The sequence below is a fragment of the Microtus oregoni genome, unplaced genomic scaffold (genome assembly GCF_018167655.1).
Source record: "Microtus oregoni isolate MIOR12 unplaced genomic scaffold, Mior012 000011F_ref0000422, whole genome shotgun sequence".
Taxonomy (NCBI): Eukaryota; Metazoa; Chordata; class Mammalia; order Rodentia; family Cricetidae; genus Microtus; species Microtus oregoni.
This window is the reverse complement of record NW_024543070.1, coordinates 55,053,538-55,072,032: the sequence shown is the minus strand read 5'-3', so window position 1 is coordinate 55,072,032 and position 18,495 is coordinate 55,053,538. Positions and strand designations below refer to the sequence as shown.

At 45.5% G+C, this 18,495-nt stretch overlaps 1 protein-coding gene across 1 annotated transcript in view; it reads right to left on the bottom strand.

Annotated features, from left to right (window-relative positions):
• The window catches only part of LOC121453708 (lysine-specific histone demethylase 1B), a 41,941-nt gene that overhangs the window by 8,169 nt on the left and 15,277 nt on the right, over positions 1-18,495 (bottom strand). The window contains exons 7-16 of the mRNA XM_041660643.1: positions 18,213-18,251; positions 17,147-17,363; positions 15,324-15,508; positions 13,630-13,806; positions 13,239-13,313; positions 9,064-9,201; positions 8,020-8,191; positions 4,399-4,526; positions 2,099-2,230; positions 1,677-1,751 (exon numbers count right to left, since the gene is read on the bottom strand). Of these exons, the coding sequence (XP_041516577.1) occupies positions 1,677-1,751; positions 2,099-2,230; positions 4,399-4,526; positions 8,020-8,191; positions 9,064-9,201; positions 13,239-13,313; positions 13,630-13,806; positions 15,324-15,508; positions 17,147-17,363; positions 18,213-18,251 (1,338 nt within the window). The remainder of the gene's footprint in view (positions 1-1,676; positions 1,752-2,098; positions 2,231-4,398; positions 4,527-8,019; positions 8,192-9,063; positions 9,202-13,238; positions 13,314-13,629; positions 13,807-15,323; positions 15,509-17,146; positions 17,364-18,212; positions 18,252-18,495) is intronic.

Below are 18,495 nucleotides of genomic sequence, written 5' to 3'. Positions count from 1 at the left end.
GGCAGCAGAGGCAGTAACAGTGAAGCAAAGCCAGACAGGCTGCACCTCCCAGATGTGTATGCGACTGGTTGGATGTCACAAGGAGAACCTTAGAGGCAAGGGAGTCTGCATAAGAGGAAGGGAAGGAACTACAGCTGCCTTTCAATACCTGCAGGACTAGATGAAACAAGAATGCACTGGAATCTCAACAGCCTCAAACCCTCCACGTACTTGGTTTAACCGCTGGTTCTGGGATCAGAGTAAGTCCAGAGTTGTTCTGAGTTCTATTCATGTGCACTAGCATCCACACGACCAACAAAACAGTCAGTGCCAAACAGCAGCTGACACAACTGCTAAAAATAAGTTCTCCAAGTCTTACTAACAAAACTTTCCAAAGTAGAAACGCTCGAGCAAGCCGCTAGTGATATAAACTCCCGCTGGTAGGACAGTGAGCTTCATTATCTGTGAAAGCAACCTAGACAGTCACAGTCTCTCCAGCTGGGCTGCACAGCAGGAAGACTCCCAATACAAACGGTGATGAGTATTAGCCGTATAATAAGAATATCTGCTTTAAACATTTTAAAGTGTGGTTTGCACCTATGTTGACTCGTCTGGAAGTCCTAAAAACATAGGCTCAGGAGTGCATGTCTAGCCAACATCAGCAGAGGGAGAGGGTGACCAGGCAGGGAAATACCAAGTAGCATGTTATCCTTGACACTAAAATGCAGACACACAGAATTCCCTCCCTTGAATTGAGCTGAGTTGTAATTTAAAAAGCCCATACTTAAAATGCTAGCCTTTGGAGGAAGTTACATAGTAGGAGCTTACAGTGGACACGACTGCCCAGTGGCTCCCAGCAAGCTACACAGAGAATCAGAGGCTTGAAAAACGAGAATCCTTACAGGGCCCTGAGAAGCACTGCATGGTCTCCCAGCCAGCTGATGACACTTCCAACCCATTGTATCTCTAGGCCCCATCCTCCCTGTGTGAGATGCACTCCTTTGATTCTGTATGAATATTCAGGACCATGAAAGCTGTCAGATGACAGAGAGAAAGCAAAGCTAGTCTGCCAGCAGGTGACAGGGTCCATCCGTGAGATCTCTTCATCATCATTTCAACTCCAGAAATAACCAAGCTTTCAGGGTAGCTGCCTTCATTTTCCAGTACCACGCTTCACATCGGGATGTCAGCAACTAGACTCAGCATCTTGCACTATCCACCTATTGAAGCTCGCTATCAAGAGTCCAAACTACACTGAAGTACTTAAGCTCCAGGAAAATACAGTTTCAAGACAAGAACTTGAATTTGAAAAGGGTTCCAGCATCCCTTTCAATCCTAAGGGTGCTGTGCTATATAACTTCCCAAACTCATATGATCAAGGCATTTTCAGGAGGAAGAACTGGGGACAACATGCAGGTCCTCACACTGGAACTCAATCGCCAGCCCTGGGAATTTTCTTATTAAATTATTCGGCCCAGTGGACTACAGAACCCACTTTAAGGAACACAGAACTCCATTTCCATGTGTTTAGACAGTATTTGAATATTTCAGATTTGTAAGCTACTCACGACTTGTGAGTAGACCTGCTTCATTAGAAACCAACAAGTCTCTAGGCAGACTCCAAGGACAAACTGCTTGATGGCAAAGATGGCCCTTGGTAGTACGGTGCTCTATCCTAGTGGGACCCCAGCACCTACCTTTTGTGCAGAATACCCTATACCATCTGTCGTGGTAACTTGCACTTCATCTCCAGTATAATCTATACTTTGCACCTGTTCAAGACAAACATTTAGCAACATTGTGAGGGTCAGGACCTTTCCCACAGTGTGTGTATGTTACAGCTCAGGCTATGCAGAGGAGGGTGTACTGGGCATGCAGCATTCTTGAGTGGTTACAGCTGAACTCAGTTAAAGTTTATAAACATGGCAAGATAATAGAAAATGCTTTATTATAGCACAAAGTAAGGCAGATCATTTCTGAAACTATGAAGATATGAGGTGAAGAACTTAGTGTTGAATTAGGGCTAGCGAGGTCATGAGCTACGAAACCCTGTATTCTTAAAAACTACATCCTCCCAAAACTTCACATCCTCCCCAGTCTCCCACCCATCCAAACTCACTGGAGATTTGAGGCGAATGTCGAGTCCTTCAGCCAGTTTTTCAATGATAGCAGAGTATCCAGGAGTTAGAAGAGTATGGTCACCAGCAAACTGGGCAAAGAATTCATTGTGGTCCCAGGAGCGAGCAGACACCTAGGAAACAATACAGTATGTTAGGAAGCCATACTGTAAACCTACAAGCTGCTCCTGAGGACATCAGGGGGAAAAAAAAAGTTCCAGGTGGAGAAAACCACCCCAGGCAGGAGAAGAGTACCAATCACAGAGGAAATGAGGACAACCAACCAGCCCCAGGGTACACCAGTGCCTGGGGAAGGCAAACTATGTGACAAACAGAAAAGCTTACATTAGAACAAATGATCTAAACAGACATGGCAGCTCATGCCTCTAGTTCTAGCACCTAGAAAACTGAGGTATTGCCCTAACTTCCAGGTCAGTTAGTCTACAGAGTAAGACTTTGTCTCAAAATAAATACAAGTGGACAGCACCTGAGGAACAGTACCTGAGATTGTCTTCTGGTCTACACATGCACGTACTCACCCACACACGTGACAAATGGGAGAAGGTTTAATTATTTCAGAATAGGTACCACTTATTGATTAAAGAAAAAAATGTTTACTTGAAGCATCAGATGAAGGGGGCTCCTGCACAGCGGGGGCTCCCTCCCAGACCCCAGATTAGGCACAAAGCACACCCAAACACACCTGCTCACAGAGAACCTTTATTTAGCAGGCAAGAAAAGTTAAAGTGGCTGCTCTGACTCTGGCAGAAAAGCAGCTGCAAATGACCTCATAGGTGTAAGTTTTAAGAGAAGAGAAGGGAGGCCTGCATTAGAATGGGCTGGGATGCTGTGGTAAAGGAGACAGGTACAGGGGAGATATGGGGAAGGAACAAGAGAAAGGGGGCAGGGGTGTGTTCCAGAGGGACAAAGGACTGCCTCTGAATAGAGAGCGACAGACATAGCACATAGACAAATGGCAGTTTAAAAAAGTAAAGAGGGAGACCTCGTGTTAGGAAGAGATATTTCATTTTAATTGGGCATATGAATTAGGTGAGCCCAACGGGCCTTCAGATTGCTGGACTTCAATTCTTCAATAGCTGGACGCTGGGAGTCAGCCTTAGGAGGTGGAAGTGGGTATAAACCTCGGTAGCTAGCATTAGGAATGTAAGCTAACAGTTTTTACAAGGCAGAGGGAACAGGAGAAGGGCAAGGCCTGCCAGGGCCACGTGCTAGAGGAGGCAAAGTCCGTTCATCAGCAACTCTGGTGAAGGCAAATCCATGGAGGTCAAACTGCACGCATTTTTTCCAACTCCACAGGAATATCTGCCAAATTTCTATCCTCAACACGGGTAGGAGTTCCATAAAGGCAAAGACCCAGCACATTTGGGGGAAATGGTTCAATCCAAACTGTAATGCAGAGTAGCATGGAGACGGCGGTGTTCTCAAGACTGCTTCCTAGCAGGGGAGTGGACTGTTGATCGCAGCTGGCTGAGTTAGGCCAGCTTGAAATTCACTTCTGCAGACCAACAGGACAGAAGTGCAATGCTACAACTTTAGTTTCTTGGAGCAGTGTTTGTAAACAGTATGTCCCCACTAAAATGACTCTCAGGGCCCCTGCACAGGGTTAAGAGCAGCAAAGGAAAGGCTCTTGGTCCTTTTCAGGTCCAGCGCAGCATCCCTCCCTTCTTGGAGTGTACAGACTGAACTTCTTCACAGGCAATATGGTGGTAGATGTCTATAACACTATCACCTGGGAGGCTGAGGGATGAGAAACCTGAGTTCGGGTCCAGTTGGTGCTACCAAGCAATATTTAACTTTACAATCAGATAAACTACCAGCCAAGTGGCGGTATGTGCCTGTATCCCCAGCAACATGGGAGGTGGTGAAAAGAAGAGCTGGCGCTATATGGCCAGTTCAAACCCAGCCTGGGTTACACAAACGGCCAGGAAGATGGCTCTCTGGTTCAAAGTGCTTGCTGCATAAGCCTAGGAGCAGAATTTAGTCAGAGTTTTTACAGTGAAGGCGCAGAACCAGCTCTGGAGGGCTGGCCTCTAACCAGTGTATACATGCAGCGGCACTCAAGCAACTGTACAGACACATACGGGACAGGGAGATGCAAAGCTCACTGACCAGCAAGCCTCCTCTCTGCCTCCTCAACACTGAGATCATAAGCACACACATCTGGTTTTCTCAGGGATCCTGGGGATCCGAACTCAGATCCACACACTTATACAGCAGCACTTTACTGAATGAGCCCTCTCCCCAGCTGCACACCAGAGTATCTGAGGACCCACGGGCTTACCTGGTGCAGGCTGCTGCCACAGGCGTACTCCAGGTTGCTCAGGTGGAACTGCAGCACCTGTCCTTCCAGCTCACTGAACTGGATGCCAGATTCCTTCACAAAAGCTTGGTAGATCTCCTCTATCTTCTCTGTGGTGAGAACGGATCAGAACAAAATAATCAGCTGCTGAGCAATTTCCTGTCCAATTCCTGATCCTGCTTTCCCCAAAAGAGCCCAAAACTTCCAGTCTTACCCAAGTAAACTCAGGAATAAATAGAATGCAATATATTCTTAATGGGGCCAACTCCTCAGCAAGCAAACACTTTTTTTTTTTTCCAAGACAGGGTTTCTCTGTTGCTTTGGAGCCTATCCTAGAACTAGCTCTTGTCGACCAGGCTGGCCTCGAACTCACAGAGATCCGCCTGCCTGCCTGCCTGCCTCTGAGTGCTGGGATTAAAGGCATACACCACCACCATCCAGCTGCAAATGCTTAATCTTGATGGAAACGAAAGTTGGCCATTAAAACACGTTAAGCGCCTGCTTAGTTGAGAAGCTGTCTCCTCTGCTCCAGAGGTGGAAAAAATCTCCTTGCACATGCAGACAGGATCACCAATGCCTTTTCTGCTCTGACTGCTGTGGCCTTGAAGCTCCTATATCATCTCCCCTCAACCAACGGAAATATGGAAGACGGCTCAAGTGCAGTCTCTCCTGTGGCCTTTTGCTGCATCAGCAATCTTTCTCAACACCACTAATGAACACACAGTTAAGTTCCAAAAGCTGACTGAGCAGGGTGGGCCTGCTGGCTTCACCCAAGTAGCAACTATGACCTACTCACTTTGAGGCTTGGCCACACAGCTCTCAAATCCATTCAGGGTAAATTCTAGCCCTGCTAGACTTACTTCTCCTGCTGTTGAGTTTAAGTACAGCCTCCAGTGCCTGGGTCTTCCATGCCTTACAGTCTGCCTCAGCCTCCCCAGTGCCGTATTACAGGTGTGTACAGGATTTATCTATCTCATTCAAATGGAATTTTAACTATAGATATTCCTGTGAAATTGTTCTGATTGGCGTAACTAAACGATAATGGGGGGTTGCACACTTGGCATCTGAGGGCTCTGGTCTAATTCCAAGCATCTTAGTCCACTTTGGTAACTGTTTAGTGACGACAATCATCCACATACGTCACAGACTCCAGGTTTCTATGAAGTGCTGTGCACCTACCTGACTAGAACCACCAGTGAGCATCTGTTGTTGTTTTCAGAGCTGGAAAATGGACTCAGCACCTTGGGCAGGGTAGACAAACGGTTTCTTACTAAGCACTAGCCTGAGCCCTCAGCTTTCTGAGACAAGGTACGTTATGTATTAACAGTATGTAGCCGGTGTATATGTGTGTGTGAGAGTGAGAGAGAGAGTGAGTGAGAGAGAGAGAGAGTGAGAGAGTGAGAGTGAGAGTGAGAGAGAGAGAGAGAGAGCGCGCGCCAGTGTGTGTAACTCTAGATCCCAACTCAGCCTCAATTCCAAATTCTCACTAAAATGTTGTAATTCTTAACTAATTTGTCATATCGAGATACCCAGATTTCTGCCCTGGTGTCTTGAGCTCTGTCACTTTCAGAGCCCTTTGCAGCAGCCCCATTCCTGCCTGCTGATAGTCTCTACATTCCTGTCACTTAGTGAAAAAGAGAGACACCATTCTCACAGCCCAGCATAAAATCAAGCACAAGCAGACTAAAAGGGGCTTCAACCTAATAACCTAATTGTCACATAAGTAGTATCTTATAATTTTAGTACATATTCCTTGTGAAATGACCTGTAGCCCCAAAGCCTCCCTCTCTCTCTCTCTCCTGCTATACCGAGACTGCAGACAACTGATAGGCAGAATATAACCATAACTTCATACAGATATATGCATGCATTATCAAAACTTGTTAAATAGAATACTAAGCTTAAGCAATTATTTATAAATTATTCTTAGGCCTCCTTTAATGTTTTAAAACAAGGTCAGGAGAAAAGCTGTAACAAGGCGAGTAACTAAGAAAGAGATGTGAAGAGAATCGGCCATTGAGAAGAGAGCGGGCGTGACGATGAGACCACCTGAAATCCCAGTACTCTGGAGGCTGAGGCAGGAGGACGCAAAAAGAAAAGAAAAATGTAAAATTTGGAGACTTCAAGTGGGCCTAGTAATTTTAGTTTCAAGAGATTAACAACTGGTCAATTGGTCTGGACACTACACATCTTATTCAATGGTCCGGCTGCCTAGAGGGCATTCCTGAGAATTCTGTCAGGGTTCGTCTGCCAACACTCTTTTCCAACAATGATCTGACTGTGAGTCAGGTCTCTCAAAGGCGGCAGAGGGGGAGGGAGAGACATGCCCTGTGTGCCCATTAATTTAAATTGTCAACTTGATACAAAGTAGCATCTCTTGGGAATGAAAGAAATTCAGTGGGGGATTACACATATCAGGCTGTCTGTGAGGGACTGTCTCAGCTGCCTTAACGGATGTGGGAAAACAAAACCTCAAAGTGGGCAGCGCCACTCCTGGGCTTTGGGACTGGGCTGTTGTTAAAGCACAGAAACCACGCTGAGCAGAATGCACGCATGCGGTCTTTTCCTGCTCTGGGTGGCGGATGTGATAGGACTTGCCCACTGTGATGGACTATAACTTAAGCTAAACGACCCCTTTCTTTCCTACGCTGCTTTCTGTCAGAGTATATCCCAGTAACAGAGAGGAAACCAAAACACCTAGCTACTGCAATAAAGTACAATATCAGTTGAAGAACTGAGAACACGCTTGTCAAAATACACGGTTAAAGAGATTAACATATTAAAGAGTTAAAACAATCACACTTCAAAAAAAATCATGCTTCCAAGAACTACAAATGAAAAATGCAGATCACAAAATTGCGAGTTACATAAACAGAAATGTAAGGGGCAGTACACAATGCCCCAGCTGGTACCTTCATGGAAATGGGTCGCCATAAGAAGTCAAGGGTTGGGGCTGGAGAGATGGCTCAGAGGTTAAGAGCACTGGCTGCTCTTCCAGAGGTCCTGAGTTCAATTCCCAGCAACCACATGGTGGCTCACAACCATCTGTACTGAGATCTGGCACCCTCCTCTGGCGTGCAAGAATACATTGAGGCAGAATGTTGTATACATAATAAATAAAATAAATCTTTAAAAAAAAAAGTCAAGGGTTTAAGAGCTGTGATTATTATTGCCCATTTAAGTACCACAGTCAAAGTTCTGATTTTATACGCTTACTTTAAAATATGCATTAAGCAAAACATATTTAAAAAAACAATCTATTATAGCTGAAGTCAAAGAAAGGAAAGAAATACTGATATTCAGAGACCTTCAGAAGGCATATATGGGCTAACAACCGTAACCACATACATGGAGGGCTTATCACAGGTTTAAAGTAAGTTTCTCTGGGAGACTGAAATAAATGTTTAGATAATTTTGTTAAACAATACGCCACTCAAAGTAAGATGTGTTTCTGTGTGTATGCGTGCACACACGTGAACTTCCCCAGGGAAGTTCTGCCCATCTCTGAGAAAATCTGCAGCATTCAGTGAGAGTAATGTATGTCAAGACTGGCCCTCCTGCAGATACTACGAGGGAACCATCACACCACCGTTCTCCCCATACCTCCTAAAGGGACATCTTGGAGCAGAGTCTTATCCTTCCTCCACTCAGAGACAACATCCAAGAGAGCATTAAAATGAAAATCCATGCGCTTGTCAATAGTGGGGTCAGTTATCCGTCCACCTTCCTGAATTAAGTCACATCTTTCTCCCAACTTATGCATGCTGATGCCAAGCTTCAAAATAACAAGAAGAACAGGGTGAAAGTCTTTCCTGGAAAAAAATACCTACAAGTTCTAAACTGACGTTAGGCAGCGCTCTCATGAAAAGAGTCTAAGAACTCAAAACAGCAGCTGTGTGCTCGCTGGGGGACAGCCAAGTGAGGAAGCAGAAATAGAATGAAGTCAGGAACACCCCACTCTATGGGACATGAGGGTAACAACAGCAGTTTCCAGGCAATGCACTCTAAATTCTCAGCTCATGTTTCAGGTGCTGTGGGCTGCCTGTCCTTACTAAGCACTCTATCGCTGCTTCAGATCTTCATGCAAATGATCACATACACTCAGAGAAGCAGAAACCTTCAGGGGAAAACAATCACCTTAGACCTAGCAGGTCGGCAAGATAACAGACAGGGTGCTAGAAGACACCTGCAGAGAAATACTCTACTTTGTAAGTATTAACTGTGCCCAAATGTTGCATGTAAACTAGCTCATGAATATTTGGGGCATACTTACACTAAAAAATTTACTTGTTTGAAAGACAAACCTACCTAAGAATCCTAAATTTTCACCTGATACACCTAGCAACCCTGGGCTTGATTATGAACCAACTAAGTGGCTTGAAAATGATCCAGAAATAAAAAATAAAGATCTTGGGGAAAGTCTTTTAAATGCCTAACGGGAAAGGCATCCATGTAACCATTATTACATACTTTGCAGAGGGTATGAAGGAAATTGTGTATGCTGTCTACTCTGGAAACATATTAATGTACTTAGTGCACCCCAGCACTGAGGATGGAACTAGGCAGGTGCTTTACCACGGGGCCGTTACCCCCAGTCCATACTAACGCTCTATGCAAGCAGAGCCCACAAGTCTTCAGGACACTCACTTGCTCACACATCAGTGCTACTGGGTTGTTAATACAGCCATTGACAATCTGGGGTCCTCTTCCCACCACGACACCTTTAAAAGACTTGTCATCCCAGACTCGGCCTCCAATTCGACCTTTGGCTTCCAGTACAGTCACCTAGAAAGACAATTGGGATCGAAACAGAACAGTCATACCAGATGCAGAATTACAAAAACAGAGTGACAGTGTTAAACAACCCCATGCTCAGAGATTCAGTTCCACAGAAACAACTACAGCAAGTATGACGAGAACCAGGTACACATTTAGGCCAGCCTAGCTTCAGCAAGGAGTGGGTGGGTGGTCTTACACCACTCCTCTCACATCAGGTAAGATTCAGTGACTGAGAGCACTCTGGGGTTCGAGGCAGGACGACTGCCATGAATTCAAGGCCACTCTGGGCTACATAGTGAGCTCTAGGCCAGCACTGGCTACAGAGTGAGACCCTATCTCAAATACATCATAAAACAAGAGAAAGATCTGATGAATGAGTAAATCCATCACTGAATTTTAAACAGCATTCTACAAGTTATTTTTTTACTTAATGTTATGTGTTTTGTGGAAATACACACGTCTGTACCACATGTCATGCAGTGCCTTTAGAGGTCAGAAGAGGGCATCAGATCCCCTTGTAACTGGAGTTACAGCCTGTTGGGAGCCAGGACATCAGCGCTAGGAATCAAAGCCAGGTGCTCTGGAAGAGCAGCAGTGCTCTTAACCACTGACTCAACTCTCCAGCCCCGCGTCAGTTTGTTTTTCCAACTTTAACTTGTGTGGCAGTGGGCATATTTATGTGTGTGCATGTGTATACAGGTGTACTTGACTGTATATTCTGAGACAGGCTACCTCTCGCTGAACCTGGAGCTCCACTTTACCTAGGCTGGCTGGGTAGCAATCTCCTAGATCCACTTGTCTCTTCTCTCCCAGACTGTTGGGATAATAGACACACTCTGCCACCTCTAGCATTTCTGTGAAAGCAGGGAATCTGAACTCAAGGCTTCATGCTTTTACAGCACACAATTTGTCTACAAAGCCATCTCCCAAGACCCTAGAAATCACATTAAAATCTAGTCTAAGTTATGAATGTAAACCCAGCATTTAGGGGGTTGAGACAGAATGCTCAAGCGTAAGGCCATTTTGTATTACTTGGGAATTCCTGGTCTCAAACAAAGCAAACAAAAACTATGTTCAAGCCGGGTGGTGGTGGCGCACGCCTTTAATCCCAGCACTCAGGGGGCAGAGGCAGGCGGATCTCTGTGAGTTCGTGACCAGCCTGGTCTACAAGAGCTAGTTCCAGGACAGGCTCCAAAACCATAGAGAAACCCTGTACCAAAACAAAACAAAACAAAACAAAACAAAACAAAAAAACTATGTTCAAGAGCTGAATTTTCCACCAAATACCTGTTCTTCAGTGTTGCTAGGACATTTTCAACTATGGAAGTATGACCGTAACACAGTTGGCTGAATCCAGAGAGTCCACACCCATCTCCAAGTGTCTAATGCCAGTGAGATGCAAAACTGCTCTCTGGCAGCAGGCAAGGTTTCTGCATGACCCCAGGATTCCAAGTGCCCTTGCCCTGGGGGTTGCAGTAGGTTGCAACTTGAGTGCTCCTTGCTGCAGTATCAGTCATACCTCTGGAAGCGCTACTCTGAATTGCCCTCTCCAGTTAACTGCTGCCCAGGTTACCCAGAACACTCTGCTGTCTAACCTTAAGGGGACGGATGGTCTCCTAGGCTATCACAATCACTTGAGAGAGTAATGAGTCCTCTGGGACCTCCCCCGCCAACATAACTAGGAGGGCTACAGCTGTGGTTCTACCTTCCTATCCTCTTTCTCTAATTTCTTTTCGTTTCTCTCTCTTTTTAGTATACAAGGGCTGAACATTAAAGGCAGTCTCCCAGACTTTGGATATTACCTATAATATAATCTAGGCTTCCTAAGTAAAAAACAAACAAAAGACACTGAGCCTGATATCTACTACTGAAATAACACACACACACACACTTTCTATAGCTCACAGAAGGGGTTTCCTACCACAAACACTTCCTCTTAACCCAACTGACTTTCCTGTTTTGCTAGTATGACGCAGTCCACAATTTGAGTCCTCTATCTACCCAGGAGAAAAATCTTTTAGGCACAGTTATTAAATACTTTTGACAATCTGAAACGTGACTTTTGAACACCTTGCCAAAAATTTACACTCTCTGGGCCAGATAGGGAAAAGTGAAAGGTCTGAATCTTAAATTATACTTAACTTGCCTGGCAATGGTGGCGTACACCTTTAATCCCAAGCAGAGGCAGGTGGATCTCTGCGAGTTCAAGGCCAGCTTGTTCTACTAAGAGTTCCAGGATAGTTAAGGCTATACAAAGAAACCCTATCTCAAAACAACAACAACAAAAAAATTATATTTAACTTTGCCTTCAATGAAAATCAAAGTCTTTGAAAAGTTTTAAGAAGAATGTACTCAATTGATGTGAGAGTCTTCTGTTTTGTGTTAATTTTATTGGTTAAATAAAGAGACTGCCTTGGCCCTTTAATAGGACATAAAATTAGGTAGGCGGAGTAAGCAGAACAGAATGCTGGGAGAAAGAAGCTGAGTCAAGGAGTCGCCATGGTTCTCCCACTCCAGACAGACGCAGGTTAAGATCTTCACTGGTAAGCCACCTCGTGGGCTACACAGATTATGAGAAATGGGTTAGTCGAGGTGCGAGAGTTAGCCGAGAAGAGGCTGGAACTAATGGGCCAAACAGTGTTTAAAAGAATACAGTTTCCATGTAATTATTTCGGGGCATAAGCTAGCCATGTGGGCGGCCGGGTGCCGGGGACGCAGCCCCTCCACTCATATTTCAACACTCAATTTAGAAAATCAGAGAAAGCTAGGGGAAGGTTCCTGATTTGATACCAGATTCTTAGAGAGTCTCACTATGTAGTGCTGACTGGCCTAGAACGAGGATAGCCTCCAAGTCAGATCTGCCTGCCTGTCTCCTTGGTGCTGGGATGAAGACGTGCACTTCTGGGCCCAGCTGAACCATACCACCCCACCCCCTAGCAGCCTCTATCCTGGCTAGCTGTGAGCTGGAGTAAGGCATTTGCCAGCAACTGGCATATTGTTCTGCCCTCCCAAGGTGCTAAGGAGTCAGAATTCTAGCTCAGCCATGTGATCATTCATTCCATTCTGCTTTCGAAAGCCAGGGCTTATGTTTTCCTGAATAAGATCCCAAGGGTGACTGGTCTGCATAAAGAAATCCGAGGGCTAGAGCAGAGTGCTTGCCTGGCATAACACAAGCCCTGGGTTTCATCCTCAGTACTGGGGGGCAGGGAAGCTAACTGAAAACTTCCCCAACAGACAGTGAATTTCTGTGCTTCCATCTGTTGTCCCAAACTATCCTATCATCGCCACTGGTTAACAATAACCTGCCAAGATCTTCTGTGGACTCAGGCTAGAATGTCTGAGTTCCTTCCTATAGTCTAGTACTCTCCAAGTTCTACCTGCTCTGACCGACTCAGTCCAATCCAAAGCTTTTCTAGGACCTGCTGTAAAAGATGTGTTCTTTACGCTATCAATCAAGAGGCAGACACCTGACCCCAGTTCTAGGTGAGCTTCTCTCATAAACAAACAAACAAACAAAGTGTGTATATCATTTTTTGATGGAGGAAGGTCATTGGTTAATTAAATAAAGAAACTGCTTGCCCTGATAGGTTAGAACATAGGTGGGTGGAGTAAACAGAACAGAATGTTGGGAAGAAGAGGAAGTGAGCTCAGAGACACCATGCTCCCCTCTCCCGGGCAGACGCAATAGCTCTGCTCTCTGAGGCAGAGGCATGAAGCTCAGACCCAGGATGGACGTAGGCTAGAATCTTTCCCGGTAAGACTGATGCTACACAGATTATTAGAGATGGGTTGATCGGGATATGAGAATTAGCCTGTAAGGGCTAGAGTTAATGGGCCAAGCAGTGTTTAAAAGAATACAATTTGTGTGTTGTTATTTCGGATAAAGCTAGCCGGTGGTGGGAGCTGGGTGGCGGAACACAGCCCGCAGCTCCAATTACTACAATTTTTCACGAGATTTACGAACTGGCCTGTAAGTCTTACAAAATTTGGAGCAAAGGAGCAGCGAACCACCTGTCCCCACCCCCAGTTCCCCAGTGTCTCACCTTCATACCAAAGTTATGTAGTTGCCTAGCAGCTGCTAAGCCTGCTGGACCAGCCCCAACAACCAGAACCGATTTCTTCAAAAAAAGAAAAACAAAAAACAAAACACAAAGAAACTCTAGTTAGAACAGTGGTAACAAAGGTTGTTACAGTTGCTCTGGCAGGTTCCAGCTGCCAGGCAGGGTTAGTCTGTATTTCTCTGGTGTTACTAAGCTCTGTTTTCCTAGAGTACAGGACAGCACCTGTCTTAAGTAACCTCTTTTTCCCTATGCCCTGGAGAAACTGTGCTTCTAGTCTCCTCCTGGGAAAAGGTCTTCACAAGGCTTCCTTTTGGTTTCTGTTATATTATAGCTTACCACGACCAAAGCTGAGTTGCTGCAGCCAGTTGCTTACATTGTGGTAATGTTTAGGAAGAAGATGCTGGCCGGCTCCCACGGTAAGAACTCCTGTGTTGATGAGGCCTTTTCTTGTCATGAAGTAAAGAATCCTCTCTACTTCCTGGACGCATCGAATGCGCACAAGGCCTCGGACGATGATGTGGGGAATGCACTTCTGAGGAGTGAGAGCTTCCTGTGTTTACAGGGAAAGCAAAACCAACAGAAAGAAAGTCATCCAATTTAAAAACAAACAGAATATAAAATACAAAAACTAGGGCTAAAAGTTTATTTTTACATTTTGTTGTTGAGAGAGGTTCTCACTTTGCAGCTCTAGCTGTCCTGGAGCTCAAAAAGCTCTGCTACCCTCTGCCTCCTGAGCACTGGGAGGAGGAGGTGTAGACCACCATGGCCTCTGCCTCCTGAGCACTGGGAGGAAAGTGTGGACGACCATGGCCTCTGCCTCCTGAGCACTGGGAGGAGGTGTAGACCACCATGGCCTCTGCCTCCTGAGCACTGGGAGGAAGGTGTAGACCACCATGGCCTCTGCCTCCTGAGCACTGGGAGGAAAGTGTGGACCACCATGGCCTCTGCCTCCTGAGCACTGGGAGGAAGGTGTGGATGGATCACCATGGCCTCTGCCTCCTGAGCACTGGGAGGAGGTGTAGACCACCATGGCCTCTGCCTCCTGAGCACTGGGAGGAAGGTGTGGATGGATCACCATGGCCTCTGCCTCCTGAGCACTGGGAGGAAAGTGTGGACCACCATGGCCTCTGCCTCCTGAGCACTGGGAGGAAGGTGTGGATGGATCACCATGGCCTCTGCCTCCTGAGCACTGGGAGGAAGGTGTGGATGGATCACCATGGCCTCTGCCTCCTGAGCACTGGGAGGAAGGTGTGGATAGATCACCATGGCTGGCTAGACTGCTCTCCTACTAGCACTCCTACTCCCCTGCTTCCAGGTCTCCTTCAGTCTTTCAAGTGGATGCTATCTTGACGCCCCAAATATTTATGCAGTCCTACAGAGTTAAAATCACTGGTCTCGCTTGGCTAGGGATAGAGCTGAACAAAAACGCTTACTCAAGGGCTTATAACCCCCTTTTTGATTGCTTTCTGCCTTCCCGGCAACACCCCATATGGCTCTTTGAACCAAGCCTGCACCTTCTCATGCCCTGTAGCATTCTGACTCCATATGGTCCAAAGGTGTTCTTAACAGGGCTGACCCTCTCTCTACCTGAAAATGCCTAGACTCAGACAGATGAGATCTCTAATTAGAAAACATGAGATCTGAAATGTTCCAAATCCTGACTGCCAACAGAACACTTACGTTTCAGATTTCATAGCACTGGAAAGCTTTTGGGATTGGGATGCACACCTGGAGAAGTCTATTCAAATATTCTACATTTTTTTGAAATTCTAAAAGCTGAAGACACTACTGGTCCCAAGTATTTCAGATAAGAAGATGTTAACATGTATTCAGTTGTCTCAACATAGAAGTGGTACTAGAGTCTCCAGAGCAGAGGCCAGGGAAAATAGCAAATATACTACTGTGTATATAGAACAGCCTTCCTGTACCCTTGAGTCATGTGCCCCAAAAGGCAACACTGTCACTCTGGAAAACCCTTGGCCTCCAGGTTCTACCCCCACACCAAGCACTCCTTTCCTTCATTGCCGTCCTCTACCCCATGCCACTGTCTGGCATGTCCTCACTTACTTTGCAGTTTGTGTACCACAGAGCGAGGATGAGGTTTCTCAAAGCTAGGTACATGGTGGGGTCTCGAGAATACTCTGGAAACTCATAGAGCTCATCCAGCTCCATCACATCGGGCCTCACACACAGAGCTTTGCCACACTCATTGGGCTGGTAGAATGGCTGGAAGTAGCGGTTCATGCCTAGAACTGACAGGGGACAAAACAGCAGCTTCTGTAAGATGTAACTTTCACACCTTAGAGAAGTACATCACAAGTACATCACATGTACACACACACAAAGGGGCTGGTAATATGGCTCAGGGAGTAAAGATTTCTGCCACCACGCCTGATGACCTTGGTTCCAGCTCCACAGGGAATGGGAATGAGAGAGTCACCATTCCTGTAGCTGTCCCCTGACCACCCATATGTGCTGTGGCACACACATAAATGTAATTTTTAGAATTAAAAAGAAACAAAAAGTTCACTCTTTGGCACTTACTGACTACAAAGTGGAATCCCTAAGCCCTGATTATGTCCCATGCTAGGCTATGTTCCAGGATCCAAAGTGTCCTATCATTACATACTAGATGCTAGATTTTATAAAGCTGGGCAAACGAAGGTGTTGTTGTCAAATCTACTTCTAAATAGTTTCCCATGTCATTAAATCTAACTACAGTGGCTCTGTGTCTCAGTCAACCATCCCCTCTCCTCGGTATTTAGATCACACCTCTCACACTCAATTCTAACCAGCAACCAAAGCACCTTTCTTTGCACATGCAGTTCTGAACGGATTGACTTTAGGATGACATCTTGGAAATGCTTGCTAGTTCACAGTCCATTGTAAGGTCTTTGCTACACACTGCCAAATTGTCTTCACAAATGTGCACTCTTTAGTACTTGAATGCCCAACGCAGTGCACCCTCAAAACACTGGGAGCTACCACAGCAGTCTCAGTGTGGAGCTCCCCACATTTCCACTGTTAGGGGCCGTCCAGTATTGGGCCTTGAATAGGAAAAAAAAAATCTAGCTTCATATTCAAAAATATGTGTTGTTCATGTACAGATGTGGGGTTGTTAGAATTCCTTTGAAGCCACTGACATTCTGCCTGACACGAAATTCTGAATCTTTTAGAGTGGATCTCTACTGGTGTCAATAGAGACAGAAAGACGGAGGAGGAAAAAAAATACTAAAAATCAGTGCTCACACAGCCTAAAACTTCCTTCTGATAAGGCAGAGTTTGTGAAAATCAGTAAATGGCACAGCTATTCAACTTTGCAATAGACACTCATCAAATTCTATAAATAATAACAGGAGTTTTAGGTTTTACAAAGTAAGGTATACACTGTATACAATGGTACAATAGATCCAGTGCCTCCTCCTTCAGCATCCTCAGGGAATTAGTTCTAGGAACCCCTACCCACACAAGTCTAACAAAGGCACACATGGTCAAGTCCCTTATTTAGATGGTACAGTATTTGCATAGGCCCATCTCTAGATGACTTTTAAGACCTAATACAATGTAAATGCTATGGAAATAGCTGTTAATGATCAGAAACCCTCTCTTCTAACCTCCACGGTCATAATCAATCTCTCTCTCTCTCTCTCTCTCTCTCTCACACACACACACACACACACGATAAAAATCTATAATATGGAAGCTGTAATAATGAATACAGACAGAACCTTTCCCCCAGGTTGGCTGAATCTGTGATGCACAGCCAAGCACGTGCAACAGTGGGTGCTTTGTATCATGTCACATTCAAGAGTCTTCTGCAGTCTGCTTACCCTTAAGTTTCCAAGGAGGGGAAAGGGATGTGAGGAAGGGGAAACCAGAACATCTCTCACCAAGTGGAGAGGAGGTTGCCTTGGAGGGCTCCATCTTCCCTGGGCTGGCACTGCTGGTGGTGGTGGCCACGGCACGGTTTGTGCTGGTGCAGGAGGGGCTCATGCCAACACAGTCAGGGTAGTAGGCAGAGAGCAGTGGTGCAGCCACGCTGTCTTTTAGCAAAGGAGGCTGGATAAGCATGGAGTACCACCAGTGGTTGGAAACTTCCAGTACTCTCTGTGATGTACCAGGGAGAGAGAAAGGGGAAATGCACATGCTGATGGTAGATACTCGTTATCCACAGTCCTCCTGTTCCACCCACATCCAGACTCAACAAAAGTCTCAGAGTTTCATACAAAGATCAAGACACCCTGAGACAGTCTTTCTTAGGTAAAATTCTTCCCCCATATAGAAAGCCCCCTGAACTAAACCCCCACTAACACTAAAACAGAACAACTCCTTCAAAGAAGAGAATGGATTCACAGTGGATCTAACATATGACCCTTCTCCGTTTGTCTGAAAAATCTGTTGTGGGCCAAGAACTTGAGACACCGAGAACAAGCTCAAACAAACCAAGTCCCAAATCATGGAAGATCAGGACTTGAGAGTTTAGAAATTTAGAATATTTGAAATCATTTTAAACCAGATCTGGTTACATGACAAGTGGAGTTTGCCAACTAACGAGAAAAATTTGCCAGAAACATCTGGCTTGTGCCAGGGCTAGACCCAATTCTGTATGTGAGCAGGGTCAGGACAGAGTGGCTACCCTGCGGTCAGAAAGCACCAGAGTCCTCCCCATTGCCAAGTCCAGGCCAAGACAGCCAAACCATGGCCATCCTGCTCTTTGTCTTGGAAGGACTCTATGGCGTCCTCAACAAACAAGATTATGAAGGCGGATCCCTGCAGCAAGGCAGAAACATCTTCCCTTGAGTGTAAAGCAATATAACTTCAAATTCTTCTAACTATTGTGGCATTTTCTCAATGCAGTCAGGTTAGAGTCAAAAGGCTTTGATGTACATCCACACAGTGTGAGTCACTTACTTAGTGAACTTATTAAAGATCCAGAACATGAAGAAAACTACTCACTAGATCCTCAGGCAGAGAACAATGATCAGGGGTGTCAGTCTGCAAAAGAAAACCAACTCTGATTGAGTGTTTCCGTAACATATAGTCCTACGTGTTCATTTTCTTTCAACATCACAAAGAAAAATGTTTGGCATGTCACTAGAATGAGAGTGTGGGAAGATGTGTACTTTTGTCAGGATGTTCCCCCATGAAAACAAAGGACTGTACCTGTGGCAGAGAGGGCTCTGACAAGAAACACACATCAGGAATACACAGAGGCCTGGCATTATCTCACAGAACTAAA